This window comes from Manis pentadactyla, chromosome 17, assembly GCF_030020395.1.
Source record: "Manis pentadactyla isolate mManPen7 chromosome 17, mManPen7.hap1, whole genome shotgun sequence".
Classification (NCBI taxonomy): Eukaryota; Metazoa; Chordata; class Mammalia; order Pholidota; family Manidae; genus Manis; species Manis pentadactyla.
The window spans coordinates 33,109,568-33,133,346 of record NC_080035.1 but is presented as its reverse complement, the minus strand read 5'-3'; the positions used below and the strand labels follow the sequence as shown (position 1 = coordinate 33,133,346).

At 32.1% G+C, this 23,779-nt stretch overlaps 1 protein-coding gene across 2 annotated transcripts in view; it reads left to right on the top strand.

Moving 5' to 3' along the window:
• The window catches only part of DACH1 (dachshund family transcription factor 1), a 405,237-nt gene that overhangs the window by 175,099 nt on the left and 206,359 nt on the right, over positions 1 to 23,779 (top strand). For both annotated transcript variants that reach the window (XM_057494559.1, XM_057494558.1), the window contains exon 2: positions 1,347 to 1,462. In XM_057494559.1, the coding sequence (XP_057350542.1) occupies positions 1,347 to 1,462 (116 nt within the window). The remainder of the gene's footprint in view (positions 1 to 1,346; positions 1,463 to 23,779) is intronic.

The window sequence follows — 23,779 nt, the reverse complement described above, 5'->3', positions numbered from 1 at the left end:
CCTGCTCCATAACTGTGGATGCACCAGATTCATCCCCTTTGGCAAGAGTATAAACTGAAGACTTAAAAAGCCATTTTCCCAAATTAGCCTCCACAGTGCTCTACTTTGAATACAGCAAGTGCTTCCTGCTTAGTTGTTGAATGACCACATGTATTACTTACACTAAATAATAGAGGTAGGACCTTTGACTCTTCTTATGAGGCAAATATCTCAGTTGAGGTTAACATGAAAATGCTAATTTTTGAAGGATGTATCTGGAGGTTCTAATATATCTAAGCACAAATTGTCCAGATAGGTGATGGAAAAGTCTTTGATAAGAGCACATTTATGATATAGAAGCAGAAAGTGGAAAGAAACATAATGCTAAGTATGTGTTTCAGAAATTTTTAATATTACATCCTTCATGTTATTCTTGTGCAAAGATAGGGGATATTTGTCTCCTTTTCACTTTATTCTTTTATAGTTTTAAAAATTAATCTTGTGCAATAGGTATGTAAAGGACAAGTTCCCCTAAAACACACACACAAAGTATTTTTACTTATCCTAAAGGCAAATATAAGATGCTCTACTGGCAGCTTCTCAGGGATGTCCTACAAACAATCCTAAGCCTTTCCGATTTATTTTAGTGTATAAAAAGTAAGGCAACCTAGGGGGGTTGTTCATTTAAATAGAATAAGGGTTAAATGATGACTTACTCTTTAAATGACAAAAAAATAAAGAAATTGCAAGACCTTTTCACACATTAGATATGTATTGTCATTTATCATCTAGATATCAGGCTAGCAGTGCGAAGTAATAAAACATATCATCGAAAAATGTGCTATAGGTCTGAATCACTCTTTCATTCCACCTCCCAGCTAACTGTAGTATTAAATCAAACAAGCAGAACATTTCCTTAGGCAGCCATTGCCTTTTAATTTCCTGAAGAACCTTAAAATATCATTCATTACAAGTACTACACATATTTGGTTTTTAAAAGTCTCATAAATCAATAGCAGGCTGACTGTAATAATTATTACAAGTTAGTGCATAATTTTCGTGCTGAAGGCTGCATGCAGAACTTTAGCATATGCAAACGAGGCAATTCAAACTGTGTATAGATATTAATATGAAGAAGCAGGTAACGAGGTGCAGGCTATGAATTATGCATCAAGAGTGGCTGATCTTCAATGAGGAAAATGAATTCAGCATGTAATCTAATTAGTGATGGAAGTCTATTACATCTAACTGCAAAAGCAACCGTCCTTGAAACAAATTTATTTACAGTCCATGTTACCACTTGAAACAACTTTGAAATGATGTGTAAGACAACAGCTTAATTGTAAAAATTTTTTTGTTTGTTTCAGTTCTAGACCTGGAAGGCCTCCTAAGAGGACTCAAAGTGTCACCTCCCCAGAGAACTCTCATATCATGCCACATTCTGTCCCTGGCCTCATGTCTCCTGGGATAATACCACCAACAGGTAAGAATGCTACTTATTTATGCCAAAAACATTAAAGATCAGCAAATGGTGTAGCTTTTATATGTAAATGTTTATGTAGATATTTACATCCATCAATTATGTTTTGTATACAATAAGATTATGTTACTGTTGAGATTTTACTTCAAAACTGCATAATGGCTATCATCATCTCTTTATTTAAAAGAAAATGAAAAAAACTTAATTGAGCACAATGCTAGGAGTTATTCTAATTCATCCTCTCACTAATAGCAAACAATTAATTGTTTGCTATTATTATCCCTATTTTCTTGTTAAGGAATTGTAGCTCAGAGAGAATCAATGACTTTCCCAAGGTCAATCATCTGGTAACTGTCAATGGTTATTCAAACCTAGCTCTTTGGATACTAAACTTATTGCTCATTCCACAAGAACTCTAAAATAGATTGAAATGCCTCCAAACAAAAGACAGTAACTGTATAAAAAAATGATATCCTATCTTTTCTCCAACTATAATGTGCCATTAGAAACATTTGAAGGGTATTTATTACTAAAATTTTGAAAATCCACATATAAAAGAATCTTCTTGACCTTATGGGCTCTGTACCATAAACAGCTCTAATAATGCACTGCATGCAAAAATAACTCTACTTCCTGGATATGTTCATTAATTCTTTATTTTCTGACACACATTTGCCCACTTTCCACATTTCACCCAGACTGATAAGCAAATTAAAATAATGATGACATTATTGTTCTTAAATAACATAAAACACTTGTCTTAATTCTTACCATCATGCACGTTTATACTCATATAAACATATAATTGCCACATAACACAACTGATACAGGAAAGGTAATCTGGCTAGATGAGGAAAGAGTCTTGATCTTTTCTCTGAATTCCCATATCAGTATTTTCTTTTTCTTTTGTAACATTTGTCTTTCTCTGTGCTGCAGTCTCATTGTGGGTAATCTGATTTCACATTCCATATTTGGTTGAAAGCTCCTTGAAAGCAACAACAGTTGTAATTCACCTTTATTTTTGCAGCAACATCTGAATAGTTTCTTCACCATTGTTGATCTTTATCAAACATCTGTTGAGTTGAGTATGAAGGTGTTTGTCATTTTATATATTTTATATATTTAATTGTTTTTTCAGTGAGGTATCGTATTATGCACTTAGTAAATTATTTAAAGTTCCTTGGAGAGTTGTATTTTATGCTAATTCTGCAGATGAAAAATTGAGACCTAGAAAAATGAAATCAAAAGCTGAAAGTGACCCAATGACAGAGCAAGTACCATCATTTCAATGTGTTTAGTCATGTTCTCAAGTAACTGAATAGTACTGTCTGAAATCTAATTCCAGATTTGAGATTTGGAAAAGAAATAGGTAGAGCTTGGTGAAGGCTTAACTGTTTTTATTTACATAAAAATTTCTGTTGTACTACATAGGTGCGATGGAACTAAAACTTCAACTTTTACGTTTTATGTTTGAGACTCCTGAGTGCTAGAAGAAAGACCTAAGAATCTTTGACTTAAGTAACTTCTCAATGAATATTGTGTTAGAGAATTAAAACATTAATTGTTTTCATAATCATTATTCTATGTTTTATAAACATGTGCTATTACATATTACCAAATACAGTTATTTTACAGTTCAAAACTACTCTAGATTCTGTTCATATTAAAATAGCAAAGATCTGGTTCCAAATTCTCAGCCAACATTTACTCTTTTAAGGTGAGAAGAACAGAAAGTTTATTACCAAAGCAGTGATGAAATAAGATGATGACATCATAATCTACACATAGCATCACTTTACATAATGAAACACCCTCAGGTAACTTTGGGATAAGTGAAGCCTAAATCACCGATTTCCACATTGCAAAAACTGACATCAAAATACTGAGTGACTTTTGATAGACATCTTCAGGAAATACATTGCACACTTCTCTGGCTTGGTGAGCAGAAACACTGAAGATAATTTAAACTTGATTTATCATTATGGATGTCACATGGACATCATTATGGATTAAACAAATACATTTTTTCCACCTATTTCAATTGCTTGCTGTTTTTCTCAGACTTTAAAATTTTTGTTTTATTTACTTTTGTTCTTCCTAGTAGGCTGTGAACCCAGAAAGCAGGATTTCTTTCAACCTTATTAAGGAGTACATTGAAAAGCCCTTAACCAGTCATGTTCTAGAGAACGGTCAGGGAATAGAGGCTCATCAGGAGAACAAATTGAATTGAAAAGTGGTCTTGGAGAGTTCAATGCTCTGTAGAGCCCAGTGAATGGCTTTAAGACAGTAGGTGTGAGCTCACTACCACCTACTTCATTTATTTTAACTTTTAGAGGTTGGTCCCAAGATTTGAAACTGGCAATAGTTTGAAAGCACCACATGAATGGTGTTATCTTAATGTAGTCAATATGATTCTTTTCACATAAAATTTTTTCTAGATGGAAAAGTTTAGCTTTTAGGAAACACAGAATAACATCTCCATTTCCTGGATTACTTAATCTCTTTAAACATTAACTGGAAATCTAGTGGTTTAAAAAAAAAAATCTTACAAGTTCTCAAAAGAGTGTTAATACTTCACCCAAGGAGAATTTAGTGTATTGGGGGGATATGATTCAATATGAATATATAGACCTTTATGCCCAAGGATTTTACTTATATCTGCTACTTTCTTTAAAAAATAAAATGCCATTTTTTTTTCTCTTAAGGTGGGGAAGGTGTGTTATCTTTTTTTTTAAACTTAACAAAGAAGTTAAATATCAATATTGTTCACATTAAGCACACTAGTTTGATGATATTTCCACTATGTTTCTGACCTGTGAATTTAGAATTTTAAAAATTTGTTTCCAAGAGTCTTTACTTCTATCAGTATCTTTAAAAGACTTGGGAATCTTGTAAGCAGAAAAACTAACATGTAAGCCTCAAGAAAACAAAGAAAGAAGAAAACAACCCCTTTCTCCCAAATCTCAAATCCTTACTTAGAGTTAAATTGTAGCCTCCCTATGAGCATTGACCTATACTTTTGTACTCCAAGAATCACCATTTGAAAAACATAAAAATACCTTCACAGTTGTCAAAGCTGGTTTGTGAAAGAGAAAATTTATTGACAGATTTACAAAAATCTTTCGGTTTGTTCCTAATCATTCCCATGTTTTTTTTCTCTTCAACAATTGAACTTTGGAGTTAAAAAATAATCTTTCTTGGAGGCATCTGTTTTCTCAGAAAAGAAAAATGGATATTTTTATATTTTAAAAATGTGTTTTCCCAACTTTATTGTTAATGTATTTAGGTAGCTATAACTAAAAAAAACCTGAATTGCTCATCCAGTTTTCATTTGTTTGTTATTTTTGTTGCTTGAGTGGGCTTGTGTGTAACCTTAGGAGGGGGCGTGGGCAGATGGTGGTAATTTCCAAAATTTATGGTTGTCACCGGATGCTATAGCAACCAGAAGTGGAAGTTCAGGAAAGAAAGCAAGGTCTTTGTAGAGTTTCACAACGCAATACCTCCTGTAGTGCTCCCTACATTTATTTGGACTGAGCACATGTCATAAATCATTTTTGATATTAAATACCAGTTTGGAATAAATTCATCCTAGCAACAGAATTCCAATAGCATTCATACTTTTTATAGAATCATGTGTGTTGTACAATTAAGGGAAGGGTTGTTTAGGAATTTAAATACTCCCTTCTTGTGCCAGAAGTGCAATTTGGCTAGTGTATTTGGCCAACTTCCTGATTTTATCTCTAGGGCAGAATGCAAACTAGTTTTGAAACACAATTTTCATATAAGTATTGAGAAGCAACTCAGTGAGTCCCACTTAATGCATTTGACATTAAAAGAAAAGTTATCCAATCCCTTTTTTTTCCAAATATACTCAGATTAAATGAATGAATGATTATAGTTTTGCTTCTTGGACATGTCTTTTCTCTCACTGTTACCTTGTAGGCACATAACAAATGTGCATGCAGGATAAAGAAAGCAATCACACACACACATATCCACTATGCTTGAAAGCTAAGAACTTACAAATGCAATTTTATAGTTTTAGAAGAAAACCCTAGACCAGGGTAGTATTAATCCAGAGTTAATCCCATTGAAACATTCTTAATCTTAAAAAAAGAAAATTATAGGAAAGCATTCTCATGTGGATTTATAACACAGAGTCATATATACAAAGTAAAATTCTTTATTTTTCTTGCTAAATGTTACTTACCAGCAAAAGCTACCTCTGCTGCAATCAGCATTTGAAATATTTTAAATGCATTAAACATTTCAGCTTCTGAGGAGAAAATTCAGTGTGGAAAAGTGCCTTGTATGTTGCAAAGGTTATGGCAAATGCATTGTATTCCCTGGAGACATTCACAAGTAAGGATAACAGAAAATGCACAGGTTAAACAGCCACAAATGGATTGATCATCTTCGGTAATAAGTAAACACAACATCTACTGGATGTTTTACTCAAAGAGTAAGCTATTTAAATATATAAGCTATATAAATAAACCATTGATGTTATATAGTATGTGTATGTATGTATTTTCATACATTTATATGTAGGGAACATTTATGAAGTTTAATCCGTGGATATTTTGAAGGTGGTGCATTTAGCCTGTCAGTATTTAATGCATGCTCCCTTTATATTTTTCTGGAAGAGAAAAATCAACTCATGCATCTTCTTGTTTTTCCTTTTTGAAAAGCCAGCCTGAATACTAGACTTCATCATGTAATTTATTTAGTTTTATAACTTGTATTGGGTAGTCTGTTAGTCTCCTGTGGCTGCTGTAACAAATTACCACTTATTTGGTGACTTAAATAGATGAAACTATTCTCTCACAAATTCTGGAGAAATCCAAGATTAGTATCACTGGGCCAAATAAAGGTGTTGGCAGGGTCCTGCTCCCTCTGGAGGCTCTGGGAGAATATCTGTTCCTTGCCTCTGAGCTTCTGGTGAATGCCAGCATCCCTGGGTTTGTGGCTGCCTTGCTCCTAATTTCTGCCTTCTCTGTGTGTGTTTGTCTGTATGTGTAGAAAATATCCCTCTGCCTCTCTTTTGTAAGGACACTTGTGATTGTAGTTAGGACCCACCAGATAATCCAGGACACTATCCTCATCTCAAGATTCTTACACAATCACATGTGCAAAGAATCTTTTTTTCTCTATAAAGTGACATTCACTGATCATGGTTTCCTGGATTAGAATGTAGGCATAATTTGGAGGTCATTATCAACCTACCATACCCAGCAAGTCACTAGGCTAGATACTGTGTAGAGCCCAAGCGTGTTGTGGCACATGGTATACAAATAGCCTTTGGGAGATTTTGGTAATTTTGGTAGTTTTTGTATCCCAGCAGAATATTGCTTGCCATCAAGCAGATTTTCAAGATAAATATTTGTTCAGTTAATATGGCTAGTATGTATTTAGTGAAGAATTTCTGAGAGAATTATTATGCCTTAGAGTTACTAACTTAAACACTGGTGTTACAATGCAGTTTATAAAATCCTATTAAGCACGGTTAGGTTCCAGATTAAAAATTCAGAGTTTAGAGCTTAAAGGAGGTATACTAAATAAGTGGAGGGTATTATTTATTTGTTTGTTCATGGGTTATGATAGCTACATAAGCATTATCATCAACAATTGATGAAATTTATCTCCAGATTGATGCTCTAGAGGAGCAATATTTACAGGAATAAAATGGCAACATAGAACATATTAGTCTTTAAAAATTCCTGTATGTATATGTATATATATATCACTAATATTATGTACTCTGTTATACAGTTCTTAAGGATTAGAGTACTCATTGTACCCACAACATCTTGACATAGAACTGATTTAATACATATATAAATAAAATATAGCACATAATTTAACTGAATGTAAATACAACTTTGGTATGACAAACTATAAAATAAATATATTTACTTTATTAAATATGTAATATGCATTATAATCAAGCATTTCACTCAAATCACAAATATCCCCTGCATCTGTTACTAGCATGGAAGTTCATAAAAATCTTTCTTTCTACACTCTTAGAGTAAAGATCTGTTATTTTTAGATTTAATTAAATAACCACATGTTACTAGACTTCTAGACATGTCTCTCATCTATTTAACTTAGAGAAAATTACAGTCCTTTCTTCCCTAATTTGCTTCTCCCTTCCAAGTTTCTACTGAGTTCTGTAGTCTCATATGCCTACACTGGGCCATCCTAAGAGTCATAATCTACTTACACTTCTCTCTCAGTAGATTTGCAGTAATGAAGTTACTAATATCCTTAATTGACTAATGCAAAGTATTATTTACTTTCTTTTTAGTAATATGATACCTGTTTTGACAGAAGTTTATTTACATTAAGAAAAGCAAATCAGATTTTAAGAGTATAGGCTTTTGATCATGACAGTGGTTGGTGTGTGGATTAGCTGAGCTTTGCGGATTAGTCATTTATTTGGGAGATTCTTAGACACTGCTCTCATCCTTAGGTTGTATTCATGTTCTTTTATTGCTTGCTGTAATTTCTTGACCAGTAGGAGGTGTTATTACTGTCTTGTTGCCCTCCTTAACCAAGAGAAGTGAGAAGTACAAATATCATTTTTTCAGGGAAAACAACTCTACTATAGATTTGTTATGAGTATTTCTAAATATGTTGTTGAACAAAATTCATGAAAACAAATAGATTTGTTTAGCCCCCTTCTCTGTTCTCAGTAGACTTTCCCTTCTGAAGCTAACTTCAAAGCTTCAACTCTTCCCCTTCATGATGTGCTCCAGATTTTTTTAGTAAGGGTTTATCCAGTACCATGTTGGAATTTCTTTATATTTTCTTCATACATTTTGAGTATATATTTTACAACTTGACTCTCTTCTGTGTAAAGAAGTAGAATTGCCAACTGAAACTGTTGACAGGACTAAACATTAGAGAACTTGGCAAATGTCAGAAAGATAGCAGTAAATAAAACCTTGTATTCAGTTTCCTGAAACACATCTTGCCCTAGTCATGAGTGAACATAAGACTTTATTTGAAAATATTCTGCATGGAAAATACTGAAGTATTTTATTTGGTTAGGTAATGCTATAAATGAACATTGTAAGAGGACTTCTGGAAATGCTAACATAAACCTAAATTTAATGGATGGGAATATAAAATTCAGATAAAGGAGATCAACAATACTGTTTTACTCTACACAACTGGAATATTATATTCAGTCATGGTACCACGATTTTTGGTAGGATATTGCCAAATTAATGAGCATTAAGAGTATAGCCTAGATGATAGGGATTTGGAAATGATGGTGGTTTTTTAGTCTTAGTAAGACTTCCAGAGAGTCTGAAAGTGGATGATAGAGTGTGGATGCATACTGTGTTCTTCCAAGCACAGAAATGTACCTGATGAGCAGTAATTACAGAGAGGTCTACATTGGCTTCCATAAGAAAGAACCTTGCTACGTGGAGAACTAAGACTAAGATAGTATTGCAACGGATCTTTGAACAACATGGGAGTTGGGGCACTCACCCCCAGTGTAGTAAAAAATCCACATATAATTTTGTCTCCCCCCAAACTTAATTACTAATAGCTTGCTATTGACAGGAAGCCTTACTGATAAAATAATCAAGTAACACGTATTTTATATGTTACGTTACATGTGTTATATACTGTATTCTTTCAATAAAGTAAGCTAGAGAAAAGAAAACATTCTCTCAAATTGTTGCAAAACTCCAAAAATCTTTCAATATATTTCTTGAAAAAAATCTGCATGTAAGTGGACCTGCACAGTTCAAACCCATGTTGTTCAAGGGTCAACTATGCTCATAAAACCATAACTGTTCCTTCTGACAAGAGGGTTCAAAAGGAATGTGGGATGAAAAGTTATTAGTCATAGTTTCTATATTTAATTAATTTTTATAGGCCATATTGGTCATAGTACAAAAGAGTAATAGTTTTTAAAAAAAATTCTCTCCCCAGACCATCAGCCATCCATTCCCTCTCTTAGTAATCACTGTTGTTTGGGAAATTTGAAGGTAATTTTGTACTGGAGCAAGGTGGATTGAGCAAGACCATCTTGTTCCTTTCTACTTATAAAATATGATGATTCTATTTCGTTTACTTTGAATTATTCTTCCAGACTCGACACGGTGCCTTTCTAGATTAAGGGTAGCCATCTTGCAGGGTTTTATATTCTTGTATTTTTTCATAGTTTTTAGGATTGTTTTAAAAAATTACTTTTCAGATGAGTGCTTCATACCTATAAGGTATCATACTGTTTTTTACACTGTCTTTCAAGGAAGGAGTAGTTAACTCATGGAAAACTAGGTCTATGGTAAGCCAACAAATACTTTTATCTTTTTTTCAATTGAAAGAAATTTTAAAACACTTTTGTCTCTTTTATTCTCTATGCTCTTTTTTTTACAAGTACTCTGTGAAGGGCTCTATGTCTATAGAATTCATAGGAGGAAATAGAAATCATTGAATGTAATCTAAAGAAGTACTTATAGCTATGATAGGATTTGGAGCTGGCAGTAGAAAAAAACAGTATTATTTTAATCTGTAAAGATCATCAGAAATGGTAGTAGAAAGACCCGAATCCTTTTGAAGGGGTTGAAGTGAAAGACAGTGAACTTTAAATTACTTTGATTTGACTTTCTCATTTAAAGCATAAAATCCCCAAGAGAGGAGTCAATTCTTAAAAAACATAGGAATCTTCCAATCACACCACTTTTTAAACATGCAACAATTAAGTCAATCATATGTTTTGATCCTTTATCTCATTCACCTGTAAAAATAATCTTATAAATCAAAATAATTTTTTTCATGAATTACCATGAGTGTCAAATGACACAATTTATAGCGGCATTCTGCAAATGATAAAGCTAGACAATGGTCAAGTTTCATAACTGAATTAAACAGGCTGATCAGGTGTCATTGATTATTATTATTGCTGGTTTTCTATGTTCATGTAAACTTCATTGAATTTAAGAATAGATTTGGTAACTTTTTAGAGTACAGCTTAGGCATTCTTAAGATAAAGTTTTACCTTGGAAAGTTATTCAAATAAATATCAATGTACTCTGTAGATGTTCCTGATGGACGTAGCTAACACTGAAACTTGGTTATTAACATGTTTACTTTTCAGGAGTAAATGACAGTGAATTATTTTTATTCATTTCCTTTGTGGACAGAATAAGCTTTATGGATTTGAAATGTCATTGCTACTGTTATAATATATGTTCAAACTGTCATATATTACTTTCAGAAATATGCACAGTACAAATGGTGGTAGACCTTAAAAATAGAGATTGCTTTCGATTGATTACCGATGTATGCTGTGTTATTTAATTGCTGGAGATGAATTGACATATGCTGAAAAGTAAACTATGAAGCTGGTTTTCAAAATGATAAAATTGTAACCTAATCCAGTAAATTGAATCAGATTACACAAACACTTTTGCACTTCATTAAGGAAGTAGTAGTATTAATGTGAGAGCTCTTCCTCAGGTTCACTTGTTGATATATGGCCAAGGAAATACATACAATAGACTAAACTCTTTTGGGATCTTCTTTTGTGCTGTTTCACATTTTAATTAAAGTTGCTAAGGCCCATTTCTAGAGAAGACCATCATGGATTTGATTCTTTTATCTTTGTTGATTTTAATATACAATGAGTGAGTTATGATTCTCTTTAAAGGATGTGCATTTTTCAAGCAACATATGTTATTATGATGCGGCTCTTAAATTGGAACTGAAAAGTATAGCTTTCATTCTCTTCCTTATCACTTGCTAGCATTGTGATCTGATCAATATTATCTGGCTTTATTTTGTCAATCATCATGAGGTGTGTACTGCTACCTAAAACACCATTTTAGAAAAGAGAAAAAAATGCCACGAGTCTTGTCCAAAGTTTCACTATTATGTTCTAGATTCAGTTTACAATTCAAGTGTTTTAATTCCAACTTACTGGTTATTTTCCTACATCAAGCTGCCTTCTGAAAGATTTTATCATCTGTAAACCAAATATAATAAGAACTACTTTTTCTACTTGATAGAACTTTGTGAAGAACAAATAAGCTAATGTATCATAAAATGCTTTGCAAAGTCTTATATAGAAAGATGTCATAAGATACTCAGTTTTATTATGGTGATTTTAAAAACAGGACTTTTTGCCTTTTTCCAATTGAAAATATTTATCTTTCTGTTTGAACGTATTCTGGGAATGATGGGTTCTTTCCTATATTTATGCCTTTGGACTATAGTCATTTCCTCAGTTTTTTTAAACATTGTTTTCATGTCTTCCAATTAGCTCAAATAAAGTATTTTTCTCCTGATATGATCCTCTTCACATGTCAATGATTACTCTTTGATTATCATGACATATTGAATTTACTGAAATACCTCCTGCATCAAATCCTTTGATGGAATAGCATTCCGTCAGGCATATTCCCATTAGTTTTCCTTTAAAAAAATGCAATAGTATGTGGAGAGACTATTTTTCTAAATATGTATTTTAGAAAGATTTGAGTTTGCTTCCTGAGATGTAAGGATATGACTTAAACAGAGTTGAGTTTTTAAAGACTAAAGGGAATGTAAGTCTGTCTATTCCAAAGGGCTGTAAAATTATTAATTGCTATTTTGGGTTAGGCTTACAAATATGATGCCTATCATCAAGACTCTCTTTAAACATGTATTAAGGTCAATAAAATGTTTAATCCTTCTAATGCATTATTATTCACTAAAAGTCAAGTTTTGAGCTATCCTTTTTTGCCTATTAAAACATCTTGCTGAAAGCTATTTTGTAAATTGAAAACGTAGCAATTGTGAAGGTTTTCAAAATCTGCTCTTCTTTTTGGATGATTTCATTCATCTATGGAAGCACTAATGTCTTTCATATTTCTATTATCTTACATTGCTTAATGAAGTCTTTCTAGGGACTTTAGGGGGAAAACATTGAAGACTAAACAGGACCATGTTGATTCAAATGAATATAAATGCAAATATCTCTAAATTACAAGAAAATTAATCTCTTAATATTACAATATAATAATATTTTGAGGTTATTTGAGCATGAGATTCATCTCATCACACCTAACCTTTAAGTTACTTACCAAATCAATTACATTTAAGGATACCATTCTAAGAGAACCTGTTACCGTATGACCCGTCCATATGAGTTGTCTTTTTGATTTATGACGGCAATTGCTTTCTCGGCATGGATTTCATGACATAATAATATTCTATGAATTTTTGAAATTACAGTGAGCTTCACATCCATCACTATAATAAAATACTATATGTTTCAATGAGAGAGGACTATCCGAAGGTAAACAATTTAGAAATATGCACTTCTCCAAATATCCATATTGTTATTTTAATGAAACAGGTAGTTTCTTTCTGTTGATATCCTTTAAATTGATCACAAAAATGGTAAGCATCACCACTCCCATTAGTGCACTGTCTCACATTCTCAACAGTAAAACTCATTTTTCCTTGAATGTGTCAACTGTCCATCCAGCTAATTTTGCCTAGACTACTGTTTTTCTTGGCTTGAATTCAAGGAAATCTGTTGCTCCTGAGGTTCCTAGGCATTAATGTCTTGAATTTCAGGATTATAAGCAAATACATGTGACATGGAAGACCATTATCTGTCCATGTTTCTCTATTTGTAAAAAGCAGAGACATTTAAAGTGAAATCTTAGCTATATAAACAATTGAGTGTGCTGCTATGTTTTGTCATTTTTCTTCACAAATTATTATTGAAAATGACTTGAGTTACAGTCTTTCACAAGTATTTATTCCTATTCTGTGTGAAAAATATCTGTACCCATAATTTGCCATTAGCAACTACTTAATTTTTTACCTAAGATCACTTTAGTTTTCTTTCTAAAATGCCACACTAACAAACATTAGTTTGACATATTTTATGTCATCTTTTCATTACTGAACATTACATTTTCAACTGATTTCTTAATTCCTCTGTAAGTTAGCATGGATTTCTTAATATGAAATGTGAATTCCTTAAGTAACACATTTGGAAACCCTGTGAATACAGTCAAAAAGAGCTTTACTTTTACAAACCATTTTAAAAAGCTTATTCTAATTTTCCTTAATCATGTGGCTTAGAAGAGCCATGGACATATTGCAGATGTACAACCCAAGAAGAAAATATATTTGCATGTGAAAATATTTGAAATTTGCTTCTAAAAAGTTACTTTAGTTTGTATGTATGGCACTTTCTGTATGCCTCTTTTATAAACATACTTGCAGTTATAATGTATACTCTTTTGTCTATACATACTCTACAATGGAAAAAAACCCAAAACCAACTTATCAGATGCATGTGCATTTTACTAAAAATTCCAAATATTTTTGTGTGTGGAATCAGTATCTATATCTATGCTCTTCACTATTCTATCTTCAATTGCTAGCACAGTATCTGGACAAAGCATTATTAAGTTAAAAATAATTTAATTAATCAATATAGTCAATTGGTTAAAATAATGGGGAAGTGCAAACAATTTATTGAATAACTACTATATGGCAAGAACTTTGCTTATAGCTAAAGATGTAATTTATTTCTCATGTTTAATTGTGAAGGAGGTATTATTTATCTCATTTTACATACAAATAAATTATGGCACACACACATAATTTGAATAACTTACTCAAGAAGAGCTCACTTGGAGGCTGAATTCAGGAATGGATAATTTTAAACCTGTTTTCACTGACCCATCTATGCTATTTCCAAGGAACACAATATTCTCTTTAGATACCAACCATGTTTTGAGTAGTGTTGAAACAGGGCTTATTGAAATTAAGTATTTTTTTTAAGTATAGTCTAAAGTCTTTACAGAGCACTTAAAATTTTGATTTTCATTAACATGCTTACCTCGAAAAACTTCTCAAAGTTCAACTTCACATATTGGATATAAATCAAATTCTTAGAGGCATTCTAGTCACTAGTCCATATTGTGTTATTATTCTTGATGCTCTTCTCTGTTCATACTGGGTGGACCCTTAAGACCATTCAGATTAGTTATTTTAAGAGTTGAGATGTTGAATGTCATGATTTGAAAGCTCAGTACAGAGGCAAGAAAAGGATAGAGTAAGAAATGTTCAAAGTTATATTTCAAAAGTCATGATTAAGCTTAATTTAAACATAATTATTACCTGGCTCTCTCTCTATTAAGTGTCTGTGGAAAAGTGTATTAATTCTTTTTTTTTTGACATTGCACTTTGTTTGCTACATGATGTAATGCCAATTGGCTGACAAGTCTTTTATGCTCTTAAGAGTTATTTCAAAACCTTATGAGTAGTCAAGCACAGTATAGTGTTACCTGTAAGTACCAAGTATACTATTTTACCATAGAAATTAATTTCTCATTTTTCATGAATCGTTTTCTCCTGTGGTTCTTCATTTGTCCTGTTCCTCATTAGTAGTAAATCTCAGTGTTATTACTTATTTGTGCAATTGATATTTTAACCTGGTCAAAGCAATATAACAATTGGCATGCAAGGGCCATTTGGTATAGGGTCTTTGGCTCCAAGAATTATAGAAATAGTTTTTGCTATGCTTTATCAAAAATATTTGTTATAATTGGTAAAATAGTTGAAACCATATTTCAAATATTTAATTCCTAAGTTGTTATTGTAACATTTCAGAAAATAGAATTGCTCACAATTCCACTCTCTCATGTAACATATATTGCCTTTTTATTTATCAATGTTGCTCACCTGTCTACTAAATATATATCAGAATATTATGTCTTGCTACTTTTCAAAATGCCATGTACCAGTTGTTTACAAATATACTACAAACATCTCAGAAATATTTTAAAGCAAATGTGTTGAATTCAGAATTCTATAACATCATTCCAAACTTTCTATCAGTTTTCAGAACCTCAGTTCATAATTCTTTTTTTCCCCTTTGCATTGTATCCACAATAATTGTGTGACTTTTTACCATTTTCACATTAAGATATCAATGAACATGGAATAGAAATCATGTCAATAATTTAGGGCTATTAAGCATTTCAAATTCTATATTTACTTTGCTATAGTGCTTCATCCTGTTTTCCAAAGGAAAGAAAAGTTGTTTCTGAAATTCACAGAAAGTTTAGTCTTGATACAAAAATGAACCTATAGCATTTCTTTTTTTACACTGAATCTCAAAACCCAAATGAAAGATTTGAATATTAGAAACTTGACTTGCCTCACCTCTGCTTAATTTTGACAGTTGTCTTAAAGTGAATTTAGTGCTTAATGAAATTTTCTGGACTGATAACTCAAGACCTGAAGGGAACAATTCTAGTGGTGAGAAAGTAATTTTCTGGCCTAATTACACCTTTGACCTCACTACAAAGACTGTCAACAAAAGTGCCAGGTTTGATCATGATTTTTTTTGACGTGTATTCACCAATCTACTTCACACAGGAGACTTTTAACAATAGCATTTGGTATTTGCAACCTAACTAAGGTTTTACATATGGGAATCAAACTACAGGGTACTGTTGCCAATAAATGATTCACTTAAATTTGTTTTAGGTTTGAAAAATTGTGTATTAATGAACTTCACATATAGCACTTTTTTGAAAACCTTCATGGCTATATTAAGTTGAGATGTCTGTGCAGATTGCATTAGCAAGTGAATCATATATTGGTTAAAAAAGATGGACAACTGGGGTCTCTAGAAGCTCTATTTATTACTGTATTCACTCTAAAAGTGTAGTAGAGTTAGAGAGTCAATTAATTGGGAATCTGTAACACTGGGCTATGGATTAAACTCAGCCACCAAGTATGTCATGATATTGACAATTCCCTTAAATTTCTGAGCCTGTTTTCCTCTTTTCTAATGATATATCTTACATTTAATTGTTTAGTTGTTAATCCTTGAATCCTTTCTCCAATAACTCTTTGACCGGAAGACATTTAACTTCTGTCTGTGTTTTTCATATGAATCCAGCCTTGCTTCCCAAACCTAAATTATATATCATCTCAACCTAGTTTTTTGTGCTTTCCCCACTTCCTCTTCTCCCTCCTTATCTTCTTGAATTTTATTTAAAACGATTTAATTGTCAGGATTGTTAATGAAACCTGTGTTTAGCAGATGCAAAAGTTTGAGTAGAGAAACAAAGTAAAAGATAACTGATTGATATTCTTAAGTTATTGTCTCTGCTATTTCTGATTTTAATTCCTCCATCTACTTTTGATATTTTTATCAATTGGAGAAGTTATACACACACACACACACACTTATACACATTCCTAATTTCTAAATAAATAAGGGATATAGTAATTAAATAGAGTATCTTAAATTTATAGCTAACCTGAAACTATTTGTCATGAAACATACTCATAACTATATCAAAAGTCATTTGTGGAATATACTCTTTAGAAATGGCCATTACTGTATTCAACAAGTATTAACATGAGTTTAAGAGATACAAAGGTGAATGATATTGTCATTCAGTAAACTATAATTGAAGGTTAAATGGCAATTAACAAAAGAACTATACAAGAGCACTACAGGTTTTCTAAAGAGAAAGAGAAAACTAGGGGTTAAGGGGCAATCACTGTCATCATGTGGAAAGTGGCATTGGATTTAACTAAAAAAATTATTTGTATAACAAAAGTATATAAGAAATAAATAGGATTTTTTTGTGAAAAAATAAAAATGGCTTTTACATTGATCACAAATAGTGTGATGTGACTATATGGAGATTCGGGGCAATCACTGTCTAATTAATGAATGTGTAATTTTCAGATCATTAGAGTATTAGTAATTGTTACCATCTACTAGGATTTATATTTTAGTTACTAAGTCCTTTTACGTATATTAGCTCATTTAATGTCTATGTTATGACTTTGGGTAGTTATTACAGTTTCCATTTTACAGATGAGTAAATTGTGGCACAGATTTGTCTTGCTCAAGAATGTTAACCTGATTGCTAAACTGTCTTCTAAATCAGTCTGCAACAGCCTTACATGCTTATCAATATCTGTACGTCCATTTATGGTTATTATACTTGATCATTATTTTTTAGAAAAATGTATTCACCAATCCAGTTCACCTTGAACATTTTTAACAATAGCATTTGCTATTTTAAACCTAAATGTGATTTTTGCATCTAGGAATAAAACCTCTATGTACTGTTGCCAATATGGTAATTCACTTGAGTCCATTACAGATTTGATAAATTATGTGGGTGCTAATGAGCTCTACATATTGCACTGTTTTGGCAGCAGCCTTGTTTGCTTAGACCATATCAACAGCATTGTGTCTATTTATGGTTATTATGTTTTGAGAGGTCACGATAGAAAACAATTTGTCCAAATTGGGTAATCAGAACTGGAAGTTATTTTATTAAGAATGGTTGAAGGAAATGAGGATATTTAGAGAAGAAATGGGTCTTTAGGAGAGAGGCATGATGACTGTCTTTGGATATTAAAAAAAGATTAATTCTCCATTGTTCTAGAAAGTAGGACTAGACAAATCAATGTCACTCATGAAAGACGAAGACTTACAGAGGAGAAAAACCAAGTTCCAAATATTAGCTCATTGAGCAGCTCATTGTGTGGACTGCTTGTTTTGATTCTGTACATGTCTATTCTCTTCCTCTATATATGTAGAATTTTTATTTTAATTTAAGATAATTTTATAAGTATTAATATTATTAGTTCTAAGATTCATTATAATGACAAACTAAAAATAACTTAATTGCAAGAAATCATTTTACCTAAAACTTTCCATTTGATATTTTATTTTGGAAATACATAATCTAGTAAGTTACAGAAGTTTATGTTCCTTTTCAGTATTATATGGAAACAATATTATTGTTGAATTGGTTGTTTGGAATTCTGAAATATATGTGTTTGATTAAGTCATATTTAGATGTGTTGATTTGGGTAATTTTATACATGATTGTCAACTTGAGTAATATTTCATTAATCATTGAATTATGCAGAAATGACTCTGAAATTCCAAGGCACAGTTTAAGTAATGCAATGTTCATTCTTCTATCCTGATACTTAAATTTGTCCTTTGCAGATCTAGGCAATGAAAGAATAAAAATGTTGTATGTTATCTAATACATTAATTTAAAAGGTCCCAGGAAATTGATTTTTCTGTGTATGAAGACATATTCCAGTCATTAAGGTCACATTTACTCAAGACAAAAGAATGTAGAAAAAAGTATAACTGTCACACTTTATAATGAGAAATTAGGAAAAACTCAGAGAAAGATTTAAAATTTGTCTTTTTGTTTCTCATGTTTAGATTTTGTTCTATAATGACTTTATGCCCCTTTTTATTATTATCATCACTTTTATCCATAACATTCACAAAACCATTTTACATCCATTGTGAGATACTGGATGGATACTTGCAATTGAATGTTTTCATTTCAGACTTCTTTTTCTTGTATTTTTTATTGAACTATAGTTGATATACAATATCATGCTGATGCCTGACAGTTGTAGGCATTATTAAATCCTCACCCCACCTAGTGCAGTTACTGTCTGTCAACACAGAAATGTGATTTTTGCATCTAGGAATAAAACCTCTATGTACTGTTGCCAATATGGTAATCCACTTGGGTCCATTTCAGATTTGATGAATTATGTGGGTGCTAATGAGCTCTACATATTGCAGTTTTGGCAGCAGCCTTGTTACAGAACCATTGACTGTATTCTCCATGCTGTACTTTCATCCCCATGACTAGTTTATATTATGATTATCAAACTTTTTGATGACTAAAATTGAACCTATTATTACTTCTTCCATACCAAATTCAGCTGATTTCTCTGTTTCTCCTAGTGGTAATTTTTATCTTAAATAATCACACATGCTAAAGAACTGAGATAGTTGCTATAACTGCTAAGTCAATCTAATGAACAAAAAAGCAGCTTACACATAAAATAGAAAATCCCTTTAGAAGTTAATTTGAAGTTCTAGCCTATTTTTTAAACTGCCATACAGAATCTCATGTTATCTGCCAACTTTCCATGGTACATAATAAAACTCCAATTCACAACTGCAGAGCTTGGGACTCACAGAAATTTGCTGCTCAAAATCAGAACAGTTAGAAAATGTCAGAGTGAGAATTTGAATACAAAACTCCATGCCTCTGGTCTTTCTACTGTATTCATTTAAGGGGCTATTATTGTTGCATGACCCCAATACATTGGCTTACCTTATTCCTAGTAAAAATAGAATGGTTTTGTGATTTACTATAACTGTAGATTGAATTATTCTAAAAATATTTCTAATGGTTAAACCTCAAATGAACATATATATTTAATATAAAATCTGAAATACTGACATGCTAGATGGTCAGAACCCTTGTATATAATTATAATTTTTCTAACATTAAGCAGGTGACTGGACTAAATACAAGTCAGGCATAAAATGCCCTGCATGTAGCAACATAGTGAATCAAGCAAATTATCAAACAGCGAAGCTCATTTTGTGCTCTGGGCAATTTCAGCTGCCAGCACTTATACATCAAAACTTCACTCAATGTACAATTGATTTTATTTTATTTTGTTTATTTTTAATTCCCTACAGCAAGCAATGTTAGTTTTGTAGAATGCTGTCTGCATCATTAGGTTCCTAAGAAGTTATGGTTGTTTCAGTCATGGATGACCAAAATATTACTCCCTTCTTATAGACCACGGATATTGGTTCTTGGATAGGTACCACTGAACTGAAATTGTGTAAGGCCAGTTATTCAAATACACAGCACACAGAGAAAGCATCAATGTTATTAGAAATACGAGCATCTGAAGAATAATGCTATAAAATCAGACAGGCAGTGTTTATTAAAGATATTTTCCAGTTCAAGAAAAGAGGTTCAGATTAAAGTATGAAAGTCCAGTCTTAAGGCAGGAATGAATTCCTGTGTAAGATGATACATGTCTTCCTTTCACAGTTGCTTTTTATGTTGCTTTAAAACATGTCAAAATAATCCCCAACAGAGGAGCCTAAAAGGAATGTCAGCTCTGTGGTTATGTAAATCGAATTGAGTGCTTTACAGCAGGTTTAAGATTTTTATAACTCAGAAGTTGTTAACAGCCAGCTGGTTTGTATCTGTTTTTTATGGTTATTCTTGTCATATGCAGCCTCCACAATTTTTAATTATATTTTATGGTATGTGTTTTCCTCCTCTTGAATCCCTTAGCCACTCTTTGCTTCACAAGATATTTTCCACTGGGAAGGGAACAAGCACAGCAGTGGGACTCCATCACTGGAAATACAGTTGTATAATTACTTACCACTAACAGCTCTATAGTGTGAAATTCAAGTAACTTTCCATTGCAAATGCATAACCTTCCATTAGAGCATTGAAATTGCTTTAATGTAACAATATCTGCTGGTAAGTGTGTGAGCTGCCCCTCCCTGGAATGAGAACATGGTTATGCCACTCTCTTTCCCTCTCCCTTATTCTTTTGGCATTCGTCATGTAAATTAATTTCTGCCCTATAATCAAGTTCTAAATGCACATGTTGTTTCATAATTTAGAGTACATATAAAGATAGTAAAATACTATGTTCCTAAGAAGGTCATATTATGGTTAAAAAGCACTGCTTATAGTCCCAAAGGTTAATAACTTTCCTGACATTTTTGATACCCTAATTGAAAAACTGGGCTAATACTCAGATTTTTCTCTTAATAAAAAAGAAGAGAGTAGAGAAAAATGTTTGGAATTTGAAAAATAGTTTTTAAAATTTAAAAACGCACATTTATCAAGGAAGTGTGTGTGGGTACTTGTTTCATAGGTATATTTTTAAAGACCCCAAATGTTTGAAACCATATATATACTTTTTTGGTATCAGTCCTTTGCAAAATTAAAATATGCCAACAAAACTTATTTGAAATACAATGATATAAGTTTTAGATATTTAAATACTCAAATTAGAATATATTGCTGCTAATATTTCAGATATGATAAGGATACTTGGGCCAAGTGAAGGGGACAAAAAAAAGTAACTGTGAATTGATATATGTGTAATATAAATATGTATAGAATTTTGATTATTCAAATTCCAAATCAATTTTGACTTTGCCATGGGAAATATATGATGCATAATATGCAATGGAAACAAATACATTCTACTGTCACATCCTAAGAACTGGTTTACATAATTCAATTTTATTACTTTGATGAAGCACTATGATTATCATCAAACAGTATTTTCAAACATTATACCTTGTAGTGACTTATATCACAGATATACCATGTTTAAAGTCCCAGAGTTAAAATACCATTTATTTTGAGCCACTGAACACTTTCATTTTAGTGTTAGTGTATTTAACATTAAGTTAGTCTTTTTTCCCCTTAAGACTGGATATCTCAGTATCTTTTCATTGACTTTGTCTAGAATTATTTGCTCATAGGTGTGCTTTTGAAACTAAATTAGGCCCATGAGGTAGACTTGTATGTTAATTATTCTGAGATTTGGCGCATAATAATATTTTGTACTATAACTATATATGTGTGTATTTGTGTGAGCCAGAAAGTCAAATGAGCATCAGAGGAAATCTGTAAAAGGATGGAGGAGAAGTGTGTTTTTGAAGGCCAGCCATGTGCAAAGCACTGGACTAGGCTAAGGCACTTATATCCTGCCTGTCATTTACTTTTCACAAGAATAATCCTATGCAGTGCATGCAGTCAGTCCTGTTTTAACATGAGGAATCCAAGTCTCAAGTTAGTTAACTTACTCAGGGATTCATAGCTAAGAAGTACTGGAGATGACATGTAATTATATATATATATTCACATATACATATATATATATGTATATGTAAATATATAATTTGGAAGCTCATCTCTTTCCATTAATATAGATAGACTGTTCAAAAATGTTTGAAGATAGGAAGATATTTTGAATTTTTAAGGGAAAGCTAATTTATCAACATTAAATAGATATAATGAACTGTTTATGTAAAGGAGCTAACATTTGTAATTCAAAAACAATATTTGGGAGAAATAAAATAAAAAAAATTTGGAAAGAAAATAAGATTGGTTAGAGAAGAATCAACAAAATGTGTTCAAAATTTTTGGTAAGATAAACCAGACAGAGAAGATTGAGACTGGTGGCCTTAAAAAAAAATTCTGTTAGCTATTTCCAGGGTTAAGAAGTTATCTACTAACAAATGAAAGTTTTGGTCAGATGTCCTATTTAGTAAGCAGAAGAAAAATCATAAACCAGTGATCAAATTAGGGAAAACAAAGACTGAGGCAGTTGCTTGATCTATCAACAACAGTTTGGGTTGCACAGAAGTAAAATTAGGGCATAAAGTGAGGGAAGAATACAGAATGAGGAGGGAAGGAGCAAGGAATGACATAGCTGCATGAAGTCACATTCAAGACTAGTCTGAAGTAGTTGACTAGTGAGGTCAAAGATAATATGAAACTGCGCTGAACTCAAGAGAAGAAAGGGGCAGGAACAGTTTGCTTCTAAATTGAGATTCATATCCTAAATCCCAAAGACCTTATTTTTAAACTTAATGATAAACTTTGAAGTGTGTCGTGGAAGTGTCAAAGTCTTTAAATTACTGGCCAATCAAAAATTACCTTTTAATTTTCTTCCTTATTTATGTGCTTCACAAAAATTGTGACTCTTCCAGAATTTTCCTTTACTAACCTTTTCTTCTTTGATTGGTCAATGTAAACCAGGATGACATTTAATAAAATTTCCTTGGGAATGTGAATGAAATTAAAATACCAACAAATTAAAGCAAATAAAAGAGGGGGAAAGAATGAAATAGTCTTCTTATTCAGGAATGCTGTTATTCCGAGCACTAAAGAATTTAAATGTCTTTTCTAACTTTTTTTTTTTAGATTGAGAAAGAGTTTTCATCCACTGTTAGCTTTCTATATCTTAATGAAGAGTTTGCTGAATGATAGCTTGATTTCTATACTCAGGGATCAAGATGTCTTTGGTAGATAAACTTTACTCATAGGATAATGAATAATAACAATAATGTAATAACATGGTATAGCATGATGTATGCACCATGTGAGCGGGCAGGCAATGAAGACTAAAAGGTTCAGAGGCTGTATTCATAGCTGGAACTGTCAGGGAAGACTTCTTGAAGAAAGTGAAACAAGTTGTTTTCAATTGTTTTAAATAAGCAATCTGGGAATTTTCTAGTTTTGCACCTTTAACTTTTCTTTAAAGTTGACTATGCTATGGTAGAGGTCACATTCCACAAAGAAATTAGTGCTGACATACAGATCCAGGAGTGATCAAACATCTGTACTCGTGGCAAAGCACGAGCTCTTCTCTAACAGGAGAGCCTCCAGCACTTCCTCTAAGCCTGTCTTCCTGCCTTCTTCA